The sequence below is a fragment of the Choloepus didactylus genome, chromosome Y (assembly GCF_015220235.1).
Source record: "Choloepus didactylus isolate mChoDid1 chromosome Y, mChoDid1.pri, whole genome shotgun sequence".
In the NCBI taxonomy this organism is placed as follows: Eukaryota; Metazoa; Chordata; class Mammalia; order Pilosa; family Megalonychidae; genus Choloepus; species Choloepus didactylus.
Genome location: NC_051335.1, coordinates 54,452,525 through 54,480,046, shown reverse-complemented (window position 1 = coordinate 54,480,046; position 27,522 = coordinate 54,452,525). Strand labels below are relative to the sequence as shown.

Below are 27,522 nucleotides of genomic sequence, written 5' to 3'. Positions count from 1 at the left end.
TTGAAATGTTCTTTTATTGTATGTTTGTTTTCTTTTTAACTTTTTTTTTTCATACAGTTGATTTAAAAAAGAAGGGAAAGTTAAAAAAAAAAAAAAAAAGAAAAACAAGGGAAAAAAAAAAGATGTAGTGCCCCCTTGAGGAGCCTGTGGAGAATGCAGGGGTATTTGCCTACCCCACCTCCATGGTTGCTAACATGACCACAGACATAGGGGACTGGTGGTTTGATGGGTTGAGCCCTCTACCATAAGTTTTACCCTTCGGAAGACGGTTGCTGCAAAGGAGAGGCTAGGCCTCCCTATATTTGTGCCTAAGAGTCTCCTCCTGAATGCCTCTTTGTTGCTCAGATGTGGCCCTCTCTCTCTGGCTAAGCCAACTTGAAAGGTGAAATCACTGCCCTCCCCCCTACATGGGATCAGACACCCAGGGGAGTGAATCTCCCTGGCAACGTGGAATATGACTCCCGGGGAGGAATGTAGACCCGGAATCGTGGGACGGAGAACATCTTCTTGACCAAAAGGGGGATGTGAAAGGAAATGAAATAAGCTTCAGTGGCAGAGAGATTCCAAAAGGAGCCGAGAGATCACTCTGGTGGGCACTCTTACGCACACTTTAGACAACCCTTTTTAGGTTCTAAAGAATTGGGGTAGCTTGTGGTGGATACCTGAAACTATCAAACTACAACCCAGAACCCATGAATCTCAAAGACAGTTGTATAAAAATGTAGCGTATGAGGTGTGACAATGGGATTGGGAAAGCTATAAGGACCAAACTCCACTTTGTCTAGTTTATGGATGGATGTGTCGAAAAGTAGGGGAAGGAAACAAACAGACAAAGGTACCCAGTGTTCTTTTTTACTTCAATTGCTCTTTTTCACTCTAATTATTATTCTTGTTATTTTTGTGTGTGTGCTAATGAAGGTGTCAGGGATTGATTTAGGTGATGAATGTACAAGTATGTAATGGTACTGTAAACAATCGAAAGTACAATTTGTTTTGTATGACTGCGTGGTATGTGAATATATCTCAATAAAATGATGATTAAAAAAAAAACAACTAATGAGAAGACTCACACTGATGGTCCAACATTATTAAATGAGAATAATACATTGGTCTGGCAAGATATGATATTAGAAAATAATACTGAATTTCGATATGTGACTTCTTTGATTCATGATGAAATGTTCATGGACAAACATACTATAGCTTTGGAAGTCAATCATATGTCAAACAAATCTATTTTGTCAAAAAATGTGGAAATGTTCCACCACAAAAAAGAGGGCTCTGTGTCACTAGAAGCAGAAAATCCAGATGTGTCATTCTTCAAGATGCTATTCTTACCAGATTCAGCAAATCTGATAAAAAGGACTCATAGAAAGAACTCCGTGGGGTCTGAGCAAGGGCCTGGTCCAAAACAATCAGTATCTTTGGAATCAGAAAAATTCATGAAAGATCAGAATTTCTTTTCAGAGGAGAATATGATGGCAGTAGGAGAGAATGAATTTACAAAGGACAAAGGACTCAAAGAAATGAATTTTCCAAACAGCAGGAGCATATTTCTTACCAACTGGACTAATATACAAGACAATGATACAAAAAGCAAGAAAAAATTCATGAAGAGATAGAGAGGAAGGAAACATTAATCCAAGAGAATGTAGTTTTGCCTCAAGAGTATACAGTGACCAGCACTAAGAATTTACTGAAGACCCTCTTCTTACTGAGAAGCAAGCAAAATGTTACTGCAGAAGGTTTAGATGAGGAAACATAATGTTCCAACACTTCAAAACACCAGATCATTAAACAATTCAGCAAATAAAGTAGGGCCTCACATGGCCAATTTCTCAAAAAGAGGTGAGGAAGCAAACTTAGATGGCTTGGGAAATCAAACAAAGCAAGCGGTAGAGAAGTATCCAAGCCCCACAGGGATGTTTCTTAATCCAGGTAAGTGAAATGTTATTACTCAGCCTGGTAAGTTGACTTTGAAACAATCTGGACCCACTTTAGAAGAAATAGAGCTTGCAAAGGGGCTAATTTTGAATGACAGCTCAACCCAGTGGTCCAGAAACATGAAATATTTGACCCAGGGTATCCTCACACAGGTAGACTACAACAAAAAGGAGAAGAGGGCCATTACACAGTCCCCCTTATCAGATTGTTCTATAGGGAGTCATGGCATTACTCAAACAAATGGTTCTGCATTACACATTGCAAAGGTATCAAAATTTCCATCAAACAGACCTAAAGATATGACCTGGATCCCATCCCAAGAGAACTCTTTTCACCAGCTAGCATCAGCCTGTAGTTCTATCTTTAGGGACAGGAGTTCTGGGGTCCAAGAAAGAAGTCATTTATTACAAGGAGCCAAAAGAAATAACCGTTCTTCAGCCATTCTAATGGTGGAAATGATCAAAGGTCAAGGAAAGGTCAGCTCCCTGCGGACAAATGCTACAAACCCACTCATGTACAAGAAACTTGAGAACACCACTGTCTTGAAACCAAGCTTGGCTGAAGCATCTGGCAAAGTTGAATTGCTTCCTAAAATTCATGTTCTTCAGGAAGACCCTTTCCCTTCAGAAACTAGCAATGGTTCTCCTAGCCACCTGGATCTCATGGAAGAAAAACTCCTTCAGAAAACACAGGGATCTGTTAAATTGAGTAAAGAAAATAGACCAGGGAAAGTGACCTCTTTGAATGAGGCAACAGAAAGCTTTTCAAAGGCTCCCTATAAGCTGTTGGATTCCTTTGCTTGGGATAACCGATATTCTACCCAGATACCAAGAGAAGAGTGGAAATCCCAAAAGAAGTCATCAGAACACACAGCTTTTAGTACAAAAGACACCATTTCTCCCCTGACTCCTTGTGAAAGCAATCATGCCATAGCAGCAATAAATGAGGGACAAAACAGTCCCCATGGTGAAACCACTTGGGCAAAGCAAGGAGAGGCTGGAAGTTTGTGCTCTCAAAACTTACCAGGCTTGAAACACCATCTAAGAGAAAGAACTCTTACTACTCTTTCTTCAGAGCAAGAAAACATTGACTATGATGATACTCTCATAATTGAAACTAAGAGGGAAGATTTTGACATTTATGGTGAGGATGAAAATCAGGGGACCTGCAGCTTTCAAAAGAGAACACAACACTATTTTATTGCTGCCGTGGAGTGGTTCTGGGATTATGGGATGAGTAAATCTCCTCATACTCTAAGAAACAGGTATGGATCCATTGGTTATTCCTTTGTCCTGCTATTGTAACCTTTGAATTTAGTAGGTGCTGAAACAATAGGAAAGGCACATCCAATCTGAGGAAGAGAGACTCCAGGTGGCAAAGTCTAGATGAATCCAGTGAGTGAATGGAAGGTTAAAAGATGACAAAAACAATAAGAGTTAGAGGGTGGCATGAGCCTCTTTCTCTTGGGGACAGGTGGGGGATGGAGAGAGAGAAAGGTTACAAGGGGGTAGAGGAGTCATGATCATGAGGCAGCTCTGGGGAGCAGGAAGTCAACCTCACTTAGCCTCATGGATTACAGGGGAAGTCTTATTCTCATGAGAGAGCCTGAGAGAGGCAGGAGGAATAAGTGAAGTGTTTAATAAAGAGGTTAAGATGTAGAGAAGGTTGTTTTCCATGGTATATGGGGTCCAGAGGGCCCCCAGAGGATTTTATTGTTAGGGGATGTTTTGGTTTGCTAAAGCTGCTGGAATGCAACATACCAGAAATGGGTTGGCTTTTACAATGGGGATTTATTAGCTTACAAGTTTACATGGTAAGACCATGAAAATGTCCAAGTTAAGGCATCAACAGGATGATACCTTACCTGAGGAAAGGCAGCTGGCATTTGGTGTCCGTCTGTCACATGGGAAGGCACATGGCAATGTCTGCCGATCTCCCAACTTCTAGTTCCAAAATGGCTCTCAGCTCCTGTGGGTCCTCCTTGCTTCTCCTGGGGGCAAACTCTGGATTACATCTCTTAGCTTCTCTGAGCTGTCTCCAAAATGTCTTTGCCTTTTATCCTCTCATAAAGGACTCCAGTAAAGGATTAAGACCCACCTTGAATGGGTGGGGTCACATCTCAATTGAAACAACCTAATCAAAAGGTCCCACCCACAATAAGTCTTCACCCACAAGAATGGATTAAACGAACATATTCTTCTCTGGGGTACATAACAGCTTTGAACCAGCACAAGGGAGCAGAGGGAAGTTGGGTCAGAGGAGGGATAGTACAGAGAAATTAGAAAGATAAACATAAGAAGAGTCAGACAACAAATATTTATTGAACACCTACTACATTCCAGGCACTTTTGTAGGCATTGGAGTACAGCAGAGTAGAAACTTACATTCTATTGGGGAAAGCAAGAGATGATAAATTAGTAGAAAAATAAATAAGATAATCTTAATGGTGCTATTCAGAAGATAAAATAGAATAATATGATACTGACTGGTGGTGCTACTTTAGCTGGGGTGAAAGTTCTCTTTGTGGAGTTGAGACCAGCATGACTAGAGCACAGACAAGAATTGGGGGTAGTGGGAAGTGAGGTGATAGAGATGAGCAGAGGTCAGACAATCTAGGACTTGGAGGAAAGGTAAGCATACTCTTCAGTACTCCTTGCTAGTTTCCAACCTTACTGTCTTCCCTCATGGGAGCCCTTATTGCTGCATAGCAACCAAACTGTATTTCCTTAGTCCACTCTCCTGGACCTCCACTCTATATCTTATCCTTTTTCCTTAAATCTCCACAACACCTTTTGCTGCATTCTCACTCTTAGCTGATGCTATGCAGTGAATTTCCACAGACTCCTAATACCACATTTACCCTCTTACCTACATCTGCACCTATACACTCTGCCTTTATGCTTATGACAATAAATGGACTGACTGTGCTCCTAAGGCCAGCCTCTCCAGTTTTGCACTTGATCCATTCCTTTCCACCTCATGAGAAACACTGCTCCAGAAATTCACCCTTTCTCTCTTGTATCATCAGTTTCTCAATCTCTGCTTGATCAGTCCCATCAGCATCATCGTTATTATTTCTCTCACCTTAAAATGAAACATCTATCTTGAACCCCCTTTCACTCAAGATACTACCTCTGTTTTTTCCTCTTACCTTTACAGAAAATGTCTTAAAATAGTTGTTTCTACTTGCTACCTTTGCTTCTATTTTTCCCATTCTGTCTTTAACCCACACCAAGAGGTTTTCATCATGATTGTTCCATAAAAACTACACTTTTCAAGTCCACTGTTGATCTTTACAGTATTAATTCTCAGTAATTATCTTTAGTTGAATCCTCAGTAGTATTTAATATTTAATTACTCCACCTTTGATATAGGTTCTTTGACACCACTTTTCCTTGTTTTTTTCTGCTAAACTTACTGCCCCATCTTTCTCAGTTATCTTTGCAAGTATTAGTTCTCTGACTTCTCTTTTCTGTTTACATTCACTCTCTTGATGATCTCATCAAGCTCCTGGTTTTAAGTATCATCTACATACAGATGATTTCCAGTTGTGTATCTCTATCCCAGATCTCTTCCCTGAACTTGAGAGTCACATATGCAACTCCCCACCTTAACTTTTTAAACATTGGTCTCTTAATTTCTGTCACCCCCCCCGCCCCATAACCTGCTGTTTGCTCAGCCTTTTCCATTTCAGTTAATGGTCACTCTCTTCTTTTCATTGCTCAGACCCCAAACCTTGAAGTTATTCCTAGCACCTCTCTTTCACACTCTTATCTAATCCATAAGAGGATCCTGTTGGCTTTAACTTCAAAAAACAAAAACAAGAATTTTATTATGGACTGAGCATTATGTAAGATGAAAATATACTGAAATAGAGAGGTAGGGATGGTTGAGTGGAAACGAAGTAGTTTCCACCAGGAAACAAGGAAATACGTACACTTAAATGTTACTGTGGTAGTGTCTGAATGCTGAAGAAGAGGTGTTTTTCATTTTTTAAAATCTTTTACTTATCTATATTTTCAAATTTTCTACAATACATGTGCACTGTCTCTATAACAATAAAAGACCATTAAAATAATAAACCAACTCTATAAAAAACCATCCTGATCTAAACCATGTGATCAGCACACCCAAATTATTGCAATAGCCTCTTAATTGATCTTCCTGCTTCTATTCTTCCCCCATATGGTCTTTTCTCAGCATAGCAGCTAAAGTGATTTTTAAAATTATAATTCTGATTATTATTCTTTGCCCCAAATCCTCCAATTGATTCTCATCTTACCTGGAGTCCAAAGCCATGGCCTTCATTTGAAGCACAGTTTCTATTGGTATTTACCTTGGATTGGGTAAAAGTAAAGAGATGTTATTGCTGTAGCACTGAAACAACTACAGCAAGAAGCAATGGAGGGAGGCTGCCTGATATAATGGGCTGAGCAGCTCCTGAAATTTTCTCTGATGCCCTCTGGTTCTAACTATTTGACTGCTATAGGTCTAGTTTTAAAACTAACTCTGCAGAAATAAAGTGAATGGTACCCTGGCATAGCCAGTTAGTTCATTGTGCCATCTTAATGAGACCTACAAAATTCCACATGATTGTGTTAGCTGAGACAGTTGCCAGCCAACACAGTCATAATGGTCATTTTTCTTAATTAGTACCCAAAGAATTCAGAGAGACCCAAAAGGTAAAAGTGACGTAACAGGGAACCAAAAAATGAAATACTAATATGATATTGGTGAGCTTATCTTGTATTCATGCCATATTTAGATACCTCATGTTGCCATAGATACTGTTGAGTGTCTGTCTTTTCACTTTCTTAAATTTTTCATTTTGAAGGGATTTCAAACTTACAGGACAGTGGCAAGCATAATATAAAACCCACATAGACAACGCCAACATACCGTCCAGATACCCAGATCCATCAGTTTTAACATGTTGCAACATCTGATGTATCATTCTATCTATCTTCTATCTGTTGTCTATCTTTCTATCTATTCCCTAAACATTTGAGAGTAGGTTGTGTACATTGCACTTTTTTAACGCTTAATACTTCCAGGAACATTTCCTAAGAATTAGGATATTCATTTATGTAACCACCCTAAGTGCAGTAATCAAGCTCAAGAAATTTAACTTTGGTATACAGCTGACAGTCTGTATTCCATTTTTTGTATGTCCCAATAATGCCCATTTTGGCATTTTCTCCTCCAATATTAGGTCCTGTCCAAAATCATATATTGCATTTAATTGTTTCTTTAGTTGCTCTCTTTTTTTAAATTGTGCCATCATATACACAACATAAATTTTCCCATCTCAACTACTCCCAAGCATACCATCCAGTGAGATTAATCACACTGCCATCACTACTATCTTCCAGAGTGGTTGCATCATTTTACATTCCATCAGCAGTGAATAAGTGTGCCTATTTCTCCATATCCCTTGCTACTTTCTGTTTGAGTATTTTTAGGAATAGCCATTCCAGTGGGTGTAAGGTGGTATCTCACTATGGTTTTGATTTGCATTTCCCTAATAAACTGTATGTGATTTGACCTGATTTCACCTGATTTCACTTTCTGCGACATCTCTGCCCTTATCTTCTACCACTGTTTCTACCACTGGCCTCCTTGTTCTCAAATTTCATTATTTCAGTGAACAGACCTGAAGGAAGCATTTATCACCCCAATCTATTTTTGAACATTTTCCTTATACCAGACAGAATAAAAATAAGAATAAAAAGTAAAAGTAAAAAATAACACCCAAATCATCCCCCCACCCTATTTCTCATTTAGTTTTTGCCCCCATTCTCCTACTCATCCATCCATACACTGGACAAAAGGGAGTGTGGTCCATATGGCTTCCCCAATCCCATTGTCACCCCTCATAAGCTACATTTTTATACAGTCATCTTCAAGATTCATGGGTTCTGGGTTATAGTTTGATAGTTTCAGGTATTTACTGCTAGCTATTCCAATTCATTAGAACCTAAAAAGGGTTGTCTATATTGTGCATAAGAGCATCCACCAGAGAGACCTCTCAGCTCCTTTTGGAATCTCTGAGCCATTGAAACTTATTTCATTTCATTTCACATCCCACTTTTGGTCAAGATTTTCTCCATCCCATGATGCCAGGTCTAGATTCCTCCTTGGGAGTCATAGTCCACATTGACAGGGAGATTTACACCCCTGGGTATCAGATCCCATGTAGGGGTGAGGGCAGTGATTTCACCTGCCAAGTTGGCTTAGCTAGAGAGAGAGGGTCACACCTGAGCAACAAAGAGGCATTCAGGAGGAGACTCTTAAGCACAAATATAATCAGGCCTAGCCTCTCCTTTGCAGTAACAGTCTTCCCAAGGGCAAGTCCCATGATAGAGGGCACAGCCCATCAAACCCCCTGTCCCCTATGTCTGTGAGCACATCAGCAACCATTGAGGTGGGGAATGCCTGTTCACTTTTAGTTTTTTATCTTAAGCTGCTAAATGAGTCCAGAAGACTAAAATACACATGAAAACATTTTTCACCAGGCAAACCTCTCACCAAGCTACATTTCCACTGTAACCAATCTGGCTGAAGCTAGGTGTCTCCAGAAAACAATTTCATCACTGTTGTTTCTTTGTTATGTCCAGAGAGAGAATTATCTCTGTGTTGGAGTTAAATTGGTGAGGATCTCATGCCCTAACATTTGATCTTTTAAAAATCTTTTGCACATCCATAGGTCTTTTTCTTTACTTTTCAATTAGACACTGATACATGAAGACAAGTAACAGGATGTGGGCATGGTTACAGGCAGAAAGAAGTCATGGGGGACCAAGCAAAGGGCATCTCATTGGAATATCCCCTAACTTAACACAATGCAAGTCACTTAATGGAATGCAAATGATCAAGCTAAAAAGAATTCAGGTCCTGGGATCAGCATGCATCCTTTACACCCCTGTCACAGTCAGTCATATTCTCTCTTCTCTCCTGGGGAAAAGCAAATGCAACAATATGGTTCTGAGACACCCTACAAAATGCACTGATTTCTTTGCTGGCATCCAGTGTTTGTACTTTGCCTGACCCCCTTACTTACTAAAATCTATCATGGGATCCCAGACTGCTAAATATGGAAAGCCTCATAGAGATTTTCTAATCTGATGGATTTCCAATTGTCCTCTGAGTAGCCTTCTTGGGGCCACCGGAGAGGGGATTCTGGACCCCTATCTCTTGTATAATCAGAATAACTTCACCTCATTTATTCATTCATTGAGGAAATATTTTCTTAACACCTATTTATGCCAGGCATGTGTGTGTACTGTGCGTGTGTGTGTGGCCCTTAGGCCACCTCCATCCATTGCAAATCATGAATATGGCTGCCACAGACACCAGTGTGCAATGTCCACTCATGTCCCTGCTCTCAGTTCTTCCAAGTATACACCCAATAACAGAGTAGTAATGGGGAGATTGAGGGGTTGATGAGACTGGTGCAGCAGAGGTCCAGTTTGGTGTGGTGGATCCCGGGACTCTCAGCTTACTATAAGTTCATTGTGTAGCAGAGTTTGTCCGTGGTCTGTGCTGGCTTTTTCATGTGAATCTCAATAGTCCCCTCTCTCAAAGGGCAGACACATTGTCGGTCTAATTCATTTGGAAGAATACCTAGGGCAGAGCAATATGCCTTTGATAAAATTGCTTGTAATAATAAAGACGTGATGGTGCACAGGAAGAGTACTATAGGTCTGAAAACTCCAAGTCCTGGCTTCAAATTATCGGGATCTTTCAAAAATTAGTTACAAGAACCTAAGATGGTGGCTAGGAGAGACAGCGCCAAAAAACACCTCTGTGTAAAACACTACATAAAAGCCAGAAAGTGATCTAGAACACCAGTTCCAGCGATGCACCAGCTGGACAAGGTCTGCTAAATCCACAGGGACTGTGCACTTGGTGAAACCAGGAGTCCACATTCTGAAAAAGTGAGTAAGCCTACTGAATAACTGGCAGCCATGCTGCAGTGTGGGGAAACTGTGGGTTGGTGTTTGGAGGCAGACTAGTTCTTTTTTAATAAACACAAAAGCAGCTGCAGATATGGCAGTGAGAACTGCACAGCGAAGCACAGCAGGAATGGGCTGTGCGAATGCCTCAATATCTGGCAAGGAAGATAGCCTTTCACACACCTGCTGCTAGTTGTCTCAGAGCGAGGAAGGCAGTGGTGAGCCAAAAGGGAAAAATAACAAAACCCCTTGCAGCCATCTTCCTGGCAGGCTGGGAATGCTCCTGCCCGGTGCTGGCACCACAGCCCGGAGCCACACCAAAAAACCCAGTGCGACTGGAAGTGTTTCCAGCAACACCTGCACATGCCACAATATTGGGTGTGGACAGTAGCCTTTCGTACATCCACAGCTAATTGTCCTGAAGCTGGGAAGGTGGAGCTGTGCAAAAAGGGGGATATTAACATGCCCCATACAGCCATCCTTACAGCAGGCTGGGAATGCATCTACACAGCCCAATGGCCCAGAACTTCCCTTGAGGGATGGCATGCACTTGTGATGTAGCACAGCCTTCCCTCAGCAGAGTCCCTAGAAGGGCATGGCTTGGAAGAGGGGCCCACTCGGAAATTTCAGGGACAATATGCCAATACCAAGGACTTGTGGGTCAGTGGCAGAGACAATCTGGGGTGAGACTCAACTGAAGGTTCAGACTCTTGCAGCAGCCTTAAATCTCCAGGAACACCTGGGAGGATTGATTATTAAAGCTGCCCTCCCTCCCTAACCACTCAGACACAGGGTGGACAGCACCATCAACATGCCCAAACTTGGTGCACCAACTGGATCCCACAAAAATCGAAACCCCACATGCCACAAAGACAAAGTTGGGGAGAACTGGCTTGAGGGGAATAGGTGACCCACAGATGCCATCTACTAGTTAGTTAGAGAAAGTGTACACCACCAAACCGTAGATCCAACAAATTAGAGATTAGTCTTTGAATAATCCTACATATCCTACACGGACACTATGAAGTAAAGCAAATGCCAAGAGGCCAAAAACAACAGGAAATTTTAAAGCATATTAAAAAACCAGATGATATGGTTAACCCAAACCCAAACACCCAAATCAAAAGATCAGAGGAGACACAGTACTTGGCGCAATTAATCAAAGAACTAAAGACAAACAATTAGAGCATGGCACAGGATATAAAGGACATGAAGAAGAGCATGGCACAGGATAGAAAGGACATAAAGAAGACCCCAGAAGAGCATAAAGAAGAAATTGCAAGAGTAAATAAAAAAATAGATGATCTTATAGAAATAAAAGAAACTGTTGACCAAATTAAAAAGATTTTGGATACTCATAGTACAAGATGAGAGGAAGCTGAACAATGATTCAGCAACCTTGAGGACCACAGAATGGAAAATGAAAGAACAAAAGAAAGAATGGGGAAAAAATTGAAAAAATCAAAACGTACCTCAGGAATATGATAGATAAAATAAAACATCCAAATATAAGACTCATTGGTGTCCCAGAAGGGGAAGAGAAGGGTAAAGGTCTAGAAAGAGTATTCAAAGAAATTGTTGGGGAAAACTTCCCCAACCTTCTACACAATATAAACACACAAAGCATAAATGCCCAGAGAACTCCAAATAGAATAAATCCAGATAAATCTACTCCAAGACATATTCTGATCAGACTGTCAAATACTGAAGAGAAGGAGCAAGTTCTGAAAGCAGCAAGAGAAAAGCAATTCACCACATACAAAGGAAACAACGTAAGACTAAGTAGTGACTACTCAGCGGCCACCATGGAGGTGAGAAGGCAGTGGCATGACATATTTAAAATTCTGAGAGAGAAAAATTTCCAACCAAGAATACTTTATCCAGCAAAGCTCTCCTTCAAATTGGAGGGAGAGCTTAAATTTTTTCAGACAAATTCTGAGAGATTTTGCTAATAAAAGACCTGCCCTACTTCAGATACTAAAGAGAGCCCTACCAACAGAGAAACAAAGAAAGGAGAGAGAGATATGGAGAAAGGTTCAGTACTAAAGAGATTCGATAATTGGTTCATTAAAGGACAACAAGAGAGAGAGAGGGAAAAATATATCTGACAAACATAAACGAAAGGATAGGATGACTGATTCAAGAAATGCCTTCACAGTAATAATGTTGAATATAAATGGATTAAACTCCCCAATTAAAAGATACAGATTGGCAGAATGGATTAAAAACTATGAACCATCAATATGTTGCATATAAGAGACTCATCTTAGACACAGGGACACAAAGAAATTGAAAGTGAAATTATGGAAAAAATATTTCATGCAAGCTACAGCCAAAAGAAAGCAGGATTAGCAATTTTAATTTCAGATAAAATAGACTTTAAATGCAAGGATGTTATGAGAGACAAAGAAGGCCACTACATACTAATAAAATAGGCAATTCAACAAGAAGAAATAACAATCATAAATGTCTACGCACCCAATCAAGGTGCCACAAAATACAATGAGAGAAACACTGGCAAAACTAAAGGAAGCAATGGATGTTTCCACAATAATTGTGGGAGACTTCAACACATCATTCTCGCCTATAGATAGATCAACCAGACAGAATACCAATAAGGAAACTGAAAACCTAAACAATCTGATAAATGAATTGGATTTAACAGACATATATAGAACATTACATCCCAAATCACCAGGATACACATTCTTCCCTAGTGATCACGGAAGTTTCTCCAGAATAGACCATATACTGGGACATATAACAAGCCTCAATAAATTTAAAAAAAAAACTGAAATTATTCAAAGCACATTCTCTGACCACAATGGAATACAATTAGAAGTCAATAACCTTCAGAGACTTAGAAAATTCACAAGCACCTGGTGGTTAAGCAACGCACTCCTAAAATAAATGGTTTGTAATGTAGAATGTAGGGGAACTAGGATAGAGAGCAATTAAAGAAGGGGAATGATAACCCAATAAAAACAGATAAGCTACTGTGGGTAAATTAACGTTCTGGGAATGCCTAAGAATGACTATGGTTTGTTAATTTCTGGTGGGTATGGTAGGAACAAGTTCACAGAAATGTTGCAGTATTACATTATTTTCTTGGGGTAGAGTAGGAACATGTTGGAAGTAAAGTAGTTATTTTAGGTTAGTTGCTTGTTCTTACTCCCTTGTTATGATTTGTTTGAAGTGATTTTTATTGTATATCTTTTAAAAAAATATTTGTTTTGATATAGTTAATTTTAAAAAAAAGGGGGACTTAATTGGAAAAAAGGGAAAGAACAGTGAGGGAGGTGTGAAGAGCCCCCTTGAGGAGTTGGTGGAGAATGCAGGGGTGTTGGGCTCCCCCACCTCTATGGTTGCTGATGTGCTCACAGACATAGGGGACTGGTGGTTTGATGGGTTGAGCCCTCTACCACAGGATTTACCCTTGGGAAGACGGTTGCTGCAAAGGAGAGGCTAGGCCTCCCTATATTTGTGCCTAAGAGCCTCCTCCCGAATGCCTCTTTGTTGCTCAGATGTGGCCCTCTCTCTCTAGCTAAGCCAACTTGAAAGGTGAAATCACTGCCCTCCCCCTACGTGGGATCAGACACCCAGGGGTGTAAATCTCCCTGGCAACATGGAATATGACTCCCGGGGAGGAATCTAGACCTGGCATCGTAGGATAGAGAACATCTTCTTGACCAAAAGGGGGAAGTGAAAGAAAATGAAATAAGCTTCAGTGGCTGAGAGATTCCAAAAGGAGCTGAGAGGTCACTCTGGTGGGCACTCTTATGCACAATATAGACAACCCTTTTTAGGTTCTAATGAATTGGAATAGCTAGCAGTAAATACCTGAAACTATCAAACTACAACCCAGGACCCATGAATTTTGTAGACAGTTGTATAAAAATGTAGCTTACGAGGGGTGACAATGTGATTGGGGAAGTCATGTGGACCACACTCCCCTTTGTGCAGTATATGGATGGATGAGTAGAAAAATGGGGGAAGAAGAAAAAAAACACCCAGTGTTCTTTTTTACCTTAATTGTTCTTTTTCACTTTAATTTTTATTCTTACTATTTTTGTGTGTGTGGTAATAAAAATGTCAAAAATTAATTTTGGTGATGAATGCACAACTATATAATGGTACCATAAACAATTGAATGTTTGCTTTGTTTTATATGGCTGCATGTTATGTGAATATATCTCAATAAAAATGAATTTAAAAAATTAGTTAAAATGCAGATGTTATTCCCAGAGCTTCTCCACAGGAATGACATGCCAACATGGGAATATGTTGCTTTGGAACAACAATAGCTATTATTTATGGATTTTGCATGCATTTTTCTGTTTAATACTCACAATAACCCTGTGAGGGAGACACTGCTATTATCCCCATTTTATAGAGATTATTTAGGTTTCCCAAAGTCCCTTAACTACTATGTAGCAGAAGTGGGGTTTGAACATAGATTATCTTGGCCCTGACAAGGGGGAAATAATTTTTTAAAGTGCTACCGTTGCAAACATTTATTTCCTGAAACACAAGAGCAGTAACTATGTCAGGAACTCCACCATTATAGCTCAGTGTACAAAGCATCTCTTTCTTTTTTTATGCAATTTTATTGAGATATATTCACACACCATACAGTCATCCAAAGTGTACAATCAATTGTTCACAGCACCATTACACAGTTGTGCATTCATCACCACAACCAACCTTCTGAACATTCTCATTACTTCAAAAAATAAGAATAAGAATGAAAATAAAAATAAAAATAAAAAAAGAACATCCAGAATATCTCATACTCCTTTTCCCACCTATTATTCATTTACTTTTGCCCCCCTTCTTTCTACTCATCTATCCATACACTGGATAAAGGGAGTGTGAGCCACAAGGTTTTCACAATCACACATAAGCAATATAATTATATGATCATCTTCAAGAATCAAGGATACTGGTTCCACACCAGTGTGGAATGTTCCAACATTTACACAGTGTGCACATGTTCCACACTCAGTGTGAAAATGTTCCAACATTTCCACACTTTTCCCCAGATGCTCAAGGGGGCTTTGCAAATACTTTTTATTCTCTGCCCAAATTACTCTGGGATATATCGGGACCTCATGTCAACCTGTACAAATCAACCATATCTCACTCCCAATTGAAGGTTGCATGCAATCATGGTGTTTGAACAAACTGACCATACAAGTTAAATCATACAGCGTGCTACAGAAAGTATAGATTTTGCACCAAATAAACATCTCTTCCATTGGTCTCACATAAAAGTTGACGTTTTAAAACAGAGTCGATATCATCCTTTTCCCTTTAGTCTGGTTTACCTTAGTTCTAATCAAGCCCATTTCATTCATGTCTTGAATTGAATTCTGATCGCTTTTCCAGCTTTTTAAACATTTGCTGTATGGGTAATGCTGACATTCATAGCTGCTGAATTCTGGCTCTGAGTCTCAGGTGTCACACAGATACCTGAAGTTACAGTGTCCGACATTACAGTTAGTCCATATTAGTGAGGTGTTATAATGTTTGTCTTTTAGATTCTGGCTTATTTCATTCAACATACTGTCCTCAAGGTCCATTCACTTAGGTGCATACCTCACAACTTCATTTCTTCTTACCGTAGCTCAGTATTTCATTGTATGTATACACCACAACTCACCATTCCATTTATCAGTCAATGTACCCTTAGGCCACCTCTATCCATTGCAAATCATGAATATGGCTGCCATAGACACCAGTGTGCAATGTCCACTCATGTCCCTGCTCTCAGGTCTTCCAAGTATACACCCAATAACAGGGTTGCAGGACCATATAGCAAGCCCAGCGTTAGCTTCCTGTGGAACCACCACACCGCCCTCCAGCAGGGATGCACCATTCTACTTCCCCACCCACAGGGAATTGGTACATCCCCCTTTCCACATTTTCTCCAGTACTTGTATCCCTCTGTTTATTTGTAACAGTTTTATTCACACACCATAGAATCCACCCTAAGTAAACAATCAACAATTCCCAGTAAAATCACATAATTATGCTTTCACCACCACAATCTATGTGAGTACATTTCCATCTCTTCCCCAAAGAAAGAGGAAAAGGAGAAAAAAATGAAGAATAAAAATACAAAATATAGAAGAAAAATTAAAACAAACTGCAATGAAAAGGTCAGACATCACCACCACCAAGAATCCCATATCATTCCCTTATATCCCCCTCTTACAGACATTTAGCTTTGGTATATTGCTCTTGTTACAATTAATGGAATCATTTTACAATGTTACCGTTAACTATAGCCTTTAGTTTGCATCAGTTGTATTTTTCCCCTATACCATCCAACTTTCAACACCTTGCAATGTTGACATTCATTTGTTCTCCCTCATTTAAAAACTTTCTTATATTTATACATTTAATCACCATTATTGACCACTCTAAGTTTTGCTAATTTATACAATCCAGGCCTTTATCATCCATCTTTCCTTCTGGTGACACATTTGCCCTTAGACTTCCTCTTTCAACCATACTAACACTCATCTCTATTCAGAGTACTTATGATATTGTGTTACCATTGCACACTATTGTGCTATCTATTCCATTTGTGGATCAATACAGTCAATCCTGTAGAACCTTCTGTACCCCATCAGCATCAAATGCCCAATCTTTAACCCATTTCTATCTCCTAAAAACCTGTTCTCAACTCTCAAATTTCGATCATCAATGTTAGTCTGTGTTAGTGGGACCACAGAGTATCCATCCTTTTGTTTCTGGCAAATTTCGCTCAATGTAATGTCTACTGTCTACCATTTTGTCTTCTGGATTTTATACATCATATCTTATTTTATTTTTAGTTTTTCCCCCTCTCTTTTTACCCTTTCTGATAGTCTTCATTTCTGCTCTCCTCTGCAAACCTCTCTCTCCTGTCTTTTCCTATCTGCCTGTAGTGCTCTCTTTAGTATTTCTTGTAGAGCAGGTCTCTTATTCACAAACATTCTCAGTGTCTGTTGTCTGAAAATATTTTAAACTCCTCTCTTTTTTGAAGGACAGTCTTGCTGGATATAGAATTCTTGGTTGGCAGTGTTTCTTTTCAGTATCTTAAATATACCATGCCATTGCCTTCATGACTCCAGGGTTTCTCCTCAGAAATCTGCACATAGTCTTATCAAGCTTCCCTTGCATATGATGAATCTCTTGTCTCTTGCTGCTGTCATGATTCTGTCTGTCTTTGATATTTGATAATCTGATTATTAAGTGTTTTGGAGTCAGTCTACTTGGATCTATTCTGTTTGGGGTATGCTGTTCTTCTTGGATCTGTAATTTTATGTCTTTCATAAGAGATGGGAAATTTTCATCGATTATTTTCTCCATTATTCTTTCTGCCCCCTTTCCCTCCTCTTCTCCTTCTGGGACACCCATGACATGTATATTCATGTGCTTAATGTTGTCATTCAGTTCTCTGAGACCCTGTTAACATTTTTCCATTCTTTTCTCTTTCTGTTCTCTTGTGTTTAGGATTTCAGCTGTCCTGTCCTCCAGTTCATGAACGCTTTCTCCCGCCTCTTCAGATCTGTTGTTGTATGTCTCCACTGTGTTTTTCATCTCTTGTATTGTGCCTTTCATTCCCACAAGTTCTGCCAATTGTTTTTTTCACACTTTCAAGTTCTTCCTTATGTTTGCCCAATGCCTTCTTTATATCCTTCATCTCTTTTGCCATATCTTCCCTCAACTCATTGATTTTATTTTTGAATTGATTTAAGAGATTTGTTTGATCAATAATTAGTTATTTCAATTCCTGTATCTCAGTTGAAGTGTAAGTGTGTTCCTTTCACTTGGCCATATCTTCTTTTTTTTTTTTTTTTTTTCCTAGTGTGAGTCATAACTTTTTGTTGTCTAGGCATCAGGTTTCCTTGATTACTGCAATCATATTTTCCCAGACTAGACGGGCCCAGGTCTCAGGAGGAAACTGCATTCAGTATCAAGTTTCCTGAGGGTGAGACCCAGAAGATTGTCAGACTTTCCCATGAGGTCTCTAGACTCTGTGCTTTTCCTATCCTGCCCAGCAGGTGGTGCTTGTTAGCCTGCAGCTCCCCACCAGCATAAAGAGGTGTGGTGTATTTAATTCTCAGTGGACCCTTTCCCAGCCAGGGACCAAGGGTGTCAGAAGTCAAGCTTAGGCTGTTTCTCTTTCCCTACCTCCCCCCACACCCCAGGTCCTGGGGTCTGAGTTCTCTGAGGGAGAGCAGCCACTTGAGCTGTGCTCCCCCCCCCCTTTTCTTAGGGAAGATAAACGCTTTAGGGAATTGTCTCCTATACTTGAGGTTTTCCTTTGAGTCTCTGACTATCTTAACTCCACTCTTGCCTGGGTCAGTGCTGACAATTCAAAATGCCTGAGGCTTTCTCTAATTAGCTGCTTAGAATGAGAGAAAAAAAGGAAAAAAGCAAGAAGTCCCCTTTTCAGAGCCACCCCCCAGACCTCCAGTTCACCAGACAAGAACCAGAGTTGGTACCTTGTTCTGTGTGCCCTTTTTCTTGGGATACAGCCCTTTTCCAGTATTCTGAGCTCAGCAGACTCCAAAAGTCTCTGTTTTTATTTATTTATGTATTTTTTTTCCATCAGCCCTGCCTCCAATCTGCCAGGATACACCTTTGGGCTCCTTTCCTGCTTGCTCTGGGTTTTTCTATGCTCATAGCATGTATTCAGTAGTCCAAATTTGTTAATTAAAAATGCAGTTGGAGCTTGGTTGAGCTACATTCCCCTGCTCCTGGCAGGGACCTCTTTTTCCCACAGTGAAGTTTTGCAACTCAGCCTGCTGTGCCTGTGGGATTGGGGCAACAGCTCTGCAGTTTGGAAGCTTTACTTACAGTTCTATGCTGTGATCTCAGCCAATACACCCATTCCTGTATGGTGTACAATGTTGTCTTGTCATGGCTGACCCCCATAAGTTGTTCCAGACTATTTTCTACTTGTTCCTGGCTATTTACTAGTTGTTCTAGGGGACTAATTAAATCCCACTCTTTCTTATGCCCCATCTTGCCCTGCCTCCCAAGTTTTCTTAACTTGCGAGCTCAGGCAACTCTACACTCTGAAGTCAATTACAGCTCCAGAAAAGACATGCAAACTGCATCCTTATCTAAAAAGGCCATCGATCTAGGAATGACAGTTTTTTTTGGCTCCTCCACTTTTAACTTTTTATGTCAAGACTCTGGTCACAATTCTTGACCCATTATTGAGAGGTGCTATAGAATGGTGGAGAAAAGCATGGACTCTGGTATTACACACAAACTCTGATTTCTGCCATTCTCAAATTGTATGACTTTTGGCAGGTGTCTTCCCTCTCTGAATCTCAGTGTCTACATCATAATGTGGGGCTCATGATGGTGCCTACTTCATAAGGCTGTTGAGAGAACTGAATGAGATAAATGTGTACAGTGCTTCTGGTATAATATTTGGAAATTTTAGTAAAGTATAAAAAATATAAAAATGACCTAGCATCCTATTGCCTAGAGATAGCCACTGTAAATATTATGACCCACTTTTTCGAGTCTTCTATTCGTCAATTTATTTTTTAAATTGGCATTATACCTGTGATGGTTAGGTTCGTGTGTCAGCTTGGCCAGGTGATGGTGCCCAGGTGTCTGGTCAAGTAAGCGCTGGCTTAACCATTACTGTAAGGACATTTGTGGCTGGTTAATAAACCAGAAGGTTGCTTCCCTCTTTCCTGGTCCTGTGGATTCAGAGAGAAGATTTTTGTTGAAGCTTTTTATTGGGTGTCCATGACCATTAGTTGTTCTGGGTTGCAGGCTTTTCCAGTTCTCCAAATGGGATACATGGGAGATATACATGGGAGATAAAAGGAGAACTCAGGAAATGCACTGCAGTGTTGTCTTCAAATTCCCTGGTCCCTATTCACTCTGCCTTCCTCTTTCCTTCTGTCAGAGTCCTCTTAGGATTATTGTATTATGTTCAGGGTTTTATACTCAGCCAGGAGGAGCAGGAAGAAATGAGTCTATGCCTTCTTTTCTGGAACCAGAAGTCCAGTATTTTTAAAGCTAAATATTATTATTTTTAATTAGAGCTGATCTTCAAATGCTTCTTTTTACTACCTACATAATATTCCATAGTGTTGACGTATTATAATTTATTCAGCCATTCCTGTTTTCTCCCAGTATAAATAGTCCTGGTACATCTGTTTATACATATATTCTTGGGTCACAGTGCTTATATATGTAAGATAGACTCCTCAAAGTAAGACTGCTGAGTTCAAGGATACTTTCCAAAAATGTTGTAGCAGGTCATACTCACTTCAGCAGTATAGGAGTTCAGACATAAATTTTGATTAGGATTTTAGATAGCAGACTGATGATCATGACGACCTAGATGAGAGATTATGCAAACCTGTTAGTTCTCTTGCACAGCTCACAGTCTCTAGTGAGGAGAATCAAAGAGAAGTAGCAAGTGGGGTGTAAAGAGATACAAGGAGCAGTACTGTTCACCAGCTCAAACAGCATCTCTTTTGTAGTCTCTGTAAATAGGTATGAAAACATTTCTTGTCACTTGCTCCCTTACCCCCTACGGTGGCCTCATCTCCTGCCTCAGGTTGCTAGTCTGAGATTTATACCCTGAGCAGGAAGAAAATAAAGGGCTTCTGCCTTGAAAAGCCTTCCACTTCTTGCTAAGTTCCATTCTTTCTGCCATATGTTCCTTGATCTCTTGGTGCAAAGCCTTTTCTGCCTGGCTTTATGCATCTAACAGCCTGGGTGCCCAGCCTCTGCTTGATGGCCAGTGCTGCCTCAGTGCCTGTCTTCCTTCCAGTGCTTGTCCATCTGGACTCGACTTCTAACCCACCTGAACTGTGGTATCTGGTAGCCTGAGCTAGAATCACAAAAATGGTCATAACAAGTAGCTGCCCAGCTTGGTAAAATAGCCATCTTAACACCAGAGCACTCAGACTGTGCATCAGGTTGCTAGACTGAGTTGCAATCTATTTGATGTTAAAAGCTGAGGATGGTACCTGTGCCCCACCCATCAGTGACCAGGGATGAAAACTCAAAGGGTTCATAGACAAGGTACTGCACCTTGTGGATTCCTGCCATACTCTACTTGAGAGAAAGCGAAAATAAGAGAAAAGCAAGAGGGCAGCTGAGGGACAAAGAATATATTTATCCTTTCTGAGTTCAGTTACCATGAACTATATCCAGACCCAGGATTTTTTTTTTATTTGATGAAAATGATTAATTCTACAAATGAACAATCATGAATTAGAGGAAAATGTATTTCTTTTGCTTCTTTTCTGATTCCTGACTTGTAGTGATTCTATGAATTTAAGAAATGTTTAATGAGAGCTAGTGGGAGCTGACTATGAACATCTATTCCCAATTCCACATTTAATGATATAACATTGGTAACTTGAAATCAGCCATGCTGGGGATATGTACACCACAAAGTCATCAGCCACTACAAATCAGGGCCTTTTATTTTTCTCTTGGAGAGCCGGTTGTTTAACATTTACCAGCACACCAAGGGGCACACCACTGGGCACCTACCACTGGGGATTGTGTAGACTCTGGGAGATAAGATGCAATCCTGCTCTCAGTCAGTGACCTCACAGACTGGGAAGTCACGATCGCCATTTGGGAACCAAACTCTTCTGTCAGTTCTTCTCTTCAGTAACCCATCCTTGACCCAGCTTTTCCTTCCTTTCCCCCTTCCTAGCCCTTCCTCTTAGCCCTCATGAACTTCCATTTCATTGGCAAACAGTTTCCTTACAATCTAGTACTTTTTCTAACCAACTCCAACATCTCCTTGCCTTGACTGAAGGTTGATTTCTGAGTGCAGCCTTTTTATTACAACCCTCTCAAGTGGAGGTTGCCCAGTCTCCCATGCCACCAGCATCTAGGGAATCTCAAGGAGCATCTGCCTTTCTGTTGGCTTCCCATGACTGTTTCCAGACCATTATTAGACTACTTTCATTCAATGGTCCCTCTTCCCACATCATCCCTTCAACATGAAGGGGGAAGACAGTAGGAGGGGCAGATTTGGGCAGGAAGAATTTGTTTTGGTGAATTTGAAGATCTGGCAGTATACCCAGGTGGAGGATGTGCAGCCAGATGTGGGAAATGCATCTATCAGGGGTCTTTATAAGCAAGCAACTTGGTGGAATTTTCCTAGGATCAGTACACATTCATTTCCTCTTCCTACATCTTTTTTCCCCACAACACAGGATAAGGAAAAGACAACGGCCTATCAGAGATAAGGCAAGATTTTGTTTTATCTCACAAATCATCAAATGAAAATGGATTTATATTCAGAACAGTTTCAGTGCTATAGGTTTCATTTCCCTTATTCAAAGATTGTGTATCCATTGTATGTGTCATACAGTGGTGTTTCACTATGAGATTGCCTTTCAGAATCACCTGGGACATGTATAAAAAATACAATTCTTGACCCCAGAATATCCCCAACATTCTCAAGTGTTCAGTTAACCAGAAAATCCTTTCTTGGCCCTTCCAATTAAGGTACACTTCAATGGATAAGTTCAGGGCAGTGAAATACATGCTTGTACTTTGATGATCCTGACATTTCACCAGGGAGAACACAGGAAAGAAAGGTGAGAATCATAACCCTCCATTGAAATCCGCTTCCCTTTCTACACGTGTCACACCACCCTGAGCAAGATACTGGCACAAGTACTTGAACAACTTACCTCTAGTTTTCCCTGGAGCATACTGGTTGACATTGGAACACCAGAAACTTTTTGAGAAATTCTTTAGTGAGAAAATTCTCACCTAACAGCTTTGTTTTCCACATCTTACCAATACTATCTACATACGTTCCAATTCTGAAAGAACAAGGCAAGAACATGAAACAGTTATCTGTCCAAGTACTTTCAGTACGTTCCTCTGTTGCCAAAGTGGTTTTTATTGTTCTTTGATCAATAATCCAGATTTGATAAGGTGTGTGCTATGCTAACAATAGACCAGGTTGATGAGTTGGTTACTTTGCTATCAAACAACTTACTGAGCAATCACCATTACAAAATGCTTAGTTTTCACCCTGACAGTTTGTGATAACACCAACAGAAATTCTGTGATTAATTTACAATCCATTTGCAATCCATGTACATCAAATCGAGAGGGCCTGGAGTAGCATTTGCACCAGTTAATACAAAAGTGAAGGTAGAAAAACAACTTCACTATGATGTGGAAATGCACCTTTCTGTGGAGAAATAAGGGTTTGAAGTATATTCATATATCTAGTTCATATATAATTCTTCATAATCTTTTAAGTGGTACATGCCACTCAGTCTTACATATCTTCATCTCATAAATACTTAATATCCTAAAGGATGCTGGCCACATTTTACAAGTATAAAAATCAAGGCATAGAAAATAGTTTGTCAATAACCTGTACACAAGTAGCATGCAAGTCTGCCTTTCTGATTCTAAGCTAGCTGCTCAGTGCCGTTGTTAATGTGATTGAAACAGCAGGCTAGAAAATAGGAGTACAGGCTTGGAGGAAAGCTGGAGACATTTTATTTTTCTTTCCCTTTGCAAAGATCTGCTAGGCTGAGATGCAGTACAAAATAGTAGTTAAGAGCATGGTGTCTGGCATGACACTGTCTGGGTTCAAATTTTGGCTCCAAAATTTCTTAGTTGTGTGATATTTGGCATGTCACTTAATTTCTCTATGCCTCAGTTTCCTCAACTGTAATGATAAGGTGATGATGATGATGGAATTGCATGCATCATTAGATTGCCAAGAAGATTAAATGGTCAACATGTAGGTTTCTAGTAACATTGTCTGGCATGTGGTAAGTGCAATATGTGTTAGTTTATATATGAAGATTTTGCAGATCCCCTAAGTAAATGGCTAAGGGTCTGCTGATTGACTTTGTAGCATATCTAAACTAGCTTGTTGGTTTATTTGTAATATTCCATCCTGAATAGATATGGAGAATAGCCATCCTCACTTGTATGTAGGCCCTATTCATCTACTTTGAGATTGTTATTAAATTCCTTTCTAGGCTTTCTTGCTTCAGGTTAAATAATTACAGATCATTTCATCTTTCAAAGAAGCTCAGATTTCTGTACACCTTAATCACCACTTTCCTGTGGCCCTAACTTACTCTTAGACAGTATCTTTCTCATTCAACGAGTATGATTCTGGATGACTTTTATAATGGAATAATAATAAAAAAATAATAATAATAATGATAATGTTGGGAAGGCCCATGAGAGGTCATCTTGGGCAATGTTCCTCAAAATGTGATATGTATCAGAATCACCTTGAAAATCATGATTCAGTAGGTTTGTGGTGGGGCCCTGGTAGCTGTAGTTTTCAAAAACTTACAGGTGATCCTGAAGTAGCAGGTTTGAGAGCCACTACCATAAGATATATGCTTACCTGAAGACAGGACCAGTTAGATCTATGGGGTTCAAATACTCAAGAGACTCTTCCAGGGGAAGCTGGAGATTAATGCAGCTAGGTAATGCAGTCCCATGCTCAAGAGGCTCTGTGATTATCATTGTCGTTATTAACAATATTAAGAACGTAACAATAAATGGCTAACACTTAAATAGCACTTACTATCTGTCAGGAAATGTTCTAAGTGCATTATGTTGCCATACATAAATCACACCATTTAATCTCCATATATTTATAAGGTAGGGGCTGATCTTTTTTAACAGAATTATCTGCTCTCCTTGTTTTCAGATATGAAAACTATTAACCACTTACCTGTGCCTGGTACTGGGCCTAGTAAGCCCTTCACATGTATGCACTCATTTAATCTTCATGATATTTAATGAGGACAGTGAAGCCTCCATGAGGTAAATCCTCTTCCAAAGTTTGTGCTGCTGGTAAATGACAAAGCCAGGACCGGAGCCCAGCTCTTCACTGATATAAAAGCTTATGGGTTCTAGTTGTCAAGATAGGCTACCAGCTTTTTCTTTTCATGATATGGAGAGTAATAATGGGAATATAATCATCACTAACTTGTAAATACTTTGGGATTTTCATGATGAGATAAAGGAGCAGGGAAAGAATGCATATTTTGAAAAGGCTTTTGAAGCCCTGTCTTGATTAAAGTGGGAGGAGTTTAATTCAATGCATTCCAGAGACCGATCCCCATTAAGTGTGAATCCAATAGTTCAGGACAGGAACCTCTATTATATCCCCTTCAATGAGTCTTTATAGAAATGTTCATGAAGCCCAGGCTTTTTCAGAGAATGAAACACCAGAGGAAGGATTAATCAGTAGGAGGGGGTCCCTGGCTGAGAATTTTCACTTCTTCCTCAGTCTCAAAAATGTTCTGATACAAACCTCAGAGCCTATGACAAAAGGTGTTTGTGATGCTTTAACATGTGACAGTTGGTATCTTTGGGTGACAAAATGCTGAAATTTAGGGAACATTTAATGGACTAAGGAAACAGAATACCCTTAATTTTAGAACTGTCCTGGAAAATCTGTTCACTATGCAACTGTTTGGGAGGCTTGCTGTGGTAGGTGGAATTAGGTATCCCAGAAACAAATCTTAATCTTAATCCCATTCTTAATCTTAAACCCATTCTTAATCTCCTTAATCTTAATCCTATTCTTGTGGGTGTTAACCCATTGTAAATAGGACCTTTTGAAGACATTATTTTTAGTTAAGGTGTGGACAACTGAATCAGGATGAGTCTTAATCCTATTATTGGAGGCCTTATAAAGAGAAGAACCCAGAGGTCAGAGCAAGAGAAAGCCATGGGGAGAGCCAGAAGCTGAATGTCAGCAGGAACCTAGAAGTTAGCAGGAACCAGGAAGAGAAAGAAGAGACATCATCATGAGATGGAAAACCCAAGGATTGCCAGGCAGCCAGACCACTACCAACTCCAGGAGGAAGCAAATTCTAGCCTCTAAACTATAAGCCAATGAAATCCTGTTAGTAAACCAAAGCCAGTTTCTGGTATTTGTCAGAGCAGCTCATGAATACTAAGACACGTGGTCAATATGAGAAGATTTTAACATTCTCACCCGAGAATTGTATGGTCCTCAGACAAGATCAGAAAACTCTTGCTATAGTACTCCTTGGAGACTAAGAATATTGTTCTCTTGGGCACATTATAAATTGCCTCTCCTCTGTGTGGGTAGCTGTATTTGGGGGCTTAACAGGATTCTACAGACTCAAAGGGAAAAAAACAACTTATTCGGAGTCAGACATTTCCTATCCTGCAACAAAAATCATAAAATAAAAAAAGCACAGCCACAATATGAATTGGGAGCAAAAATAGATAAGCAGATATATGGAATAGTAGAAATAAATAAATAATCTACTAATGTTTGGGAAAAGAAGAAAGGAAAAGAAAAAAGGGGAAACAAGGAACAAATAAGGTGACAAAGTCCTTGGCCATTTGTGGTAACTGAGATGGGCTCCTTTGTAGGAAGGAGAAGGGTATTTTGGGGCTAGAGTAGAATTCTTGCTACTCAAAGTGTGATCTGCAGACCAGTGGTATTGGTGTCACCTGGGAGTCTTTTGGAAATGCAGAATCTCAGGCCTCACCCAGACCTACTGAATCAGAATCTGCACTTTGACAAGCTTGCAGATGATTTGATTGCACATTAAACTTTGAGAAGTACTGAAGTAGAAGAGTGAGTTAATGTCTTCTTTACGTTTGCTGCTCCATTTTTTTTTTCATTTTCCCTATGAGGCAATACCTTTTCTTTGGGGGAGAAATGTCCCTCCTGTGTGGCAAATTTGGAGACTAACGTTGTGAAATGCATGCACACTCCTTACTGCCTCCTTCACTCATCCTGTCAGTGAAAGAAAACCCAAGCAACACCTAGGCCTTTCTATTTCTGGCACTCCACATGTTATAAATAGGAACACAAAGATCATCATTGCCCTCATTCTCCACAAACATCTAAGGGCAAAGCTCTGAGGATGTGAGAGTTATTTGGTGGTGACAGTTTTGTTCATAGTTGAAAAGTACTGAGAAGCATCCCTAAATTGGCTTCAAACTTAGGGTAGGTAAAAGGCTGCTGGGGGGGAGTTCAATGAAGTTGGTGGAGATTCAATGTGACAGGATAGGTATTAAGACTAAACAATTGTGTGATGGTACGGAAACCCGGAGCACTGGCCATAATTGAAAGCCTGAAGCTCCCTTTTGTAATACAAGTTGACAGTGGAGGCCCCATAGTTGAAAGTTGTTTTCAGCATATATAAGGACTTTCTCTAATGGCAAAGGACCCTGATATGAAACTGTTGGTTTTCATTCAGTAGGCTATTGACAGGTGGAATCTTTGTGGCTTCCTCTTCATGGACTTGAATGAGAAAAAACAGCTACACAGTTGAGGGTCTAACTATGGTAAGTGGTATGTTTTAGTGAAAAAAAGATGTGGTAGATTTTAATTAAAAATATGTTGTGGTAGAAAAAGACAAGTCAAGGGGTATCCACTCACTACTGGTAGGAAAGGAGCTGTGCTTCTAAATGTAAAACTTTATTTTGGAAGGCTTCCAGGGACTAAAGAACATCACGTTTGATGATTATGTTCATGTGTCAACTCGGCCAGGTGATGGTATCTAGTTGTTGGTCAAGCAAGCAGTGTCCTGATTGTTACTGTGAGATAGTTTGTGGATTTAAGACATCAGTAAGT

General features: G+C 40.0%; 1 protein-coding gene across 1 annotated transcript in view; it reads left to right on the top strand.

Annotated features, from left to right (window-relative positions):
• Nucleotides 1-27,522, top strand: part of LOC119524142 (coagulation factor VIII-like) — a gene marked incomplete at its 5' end in the record, with an annotated part of 623,301 nt that overhangs the window by 66,431 nt on the left and 529,348 nt on the right. Inside the window, 3 exon segments of the mRNA XM_037822771.1 lie at nucleotides 1,065-1,590; nucleotides 1,593-1,762; nucleotides 1,764-3,208. Of these exon segments, the coding sequence (XP_037678699.1) occupies nucleotides 1,065-1,590; nucleotides 1,593-1,762; nucleotides 1,764-3,208 (2,141 nt within the window).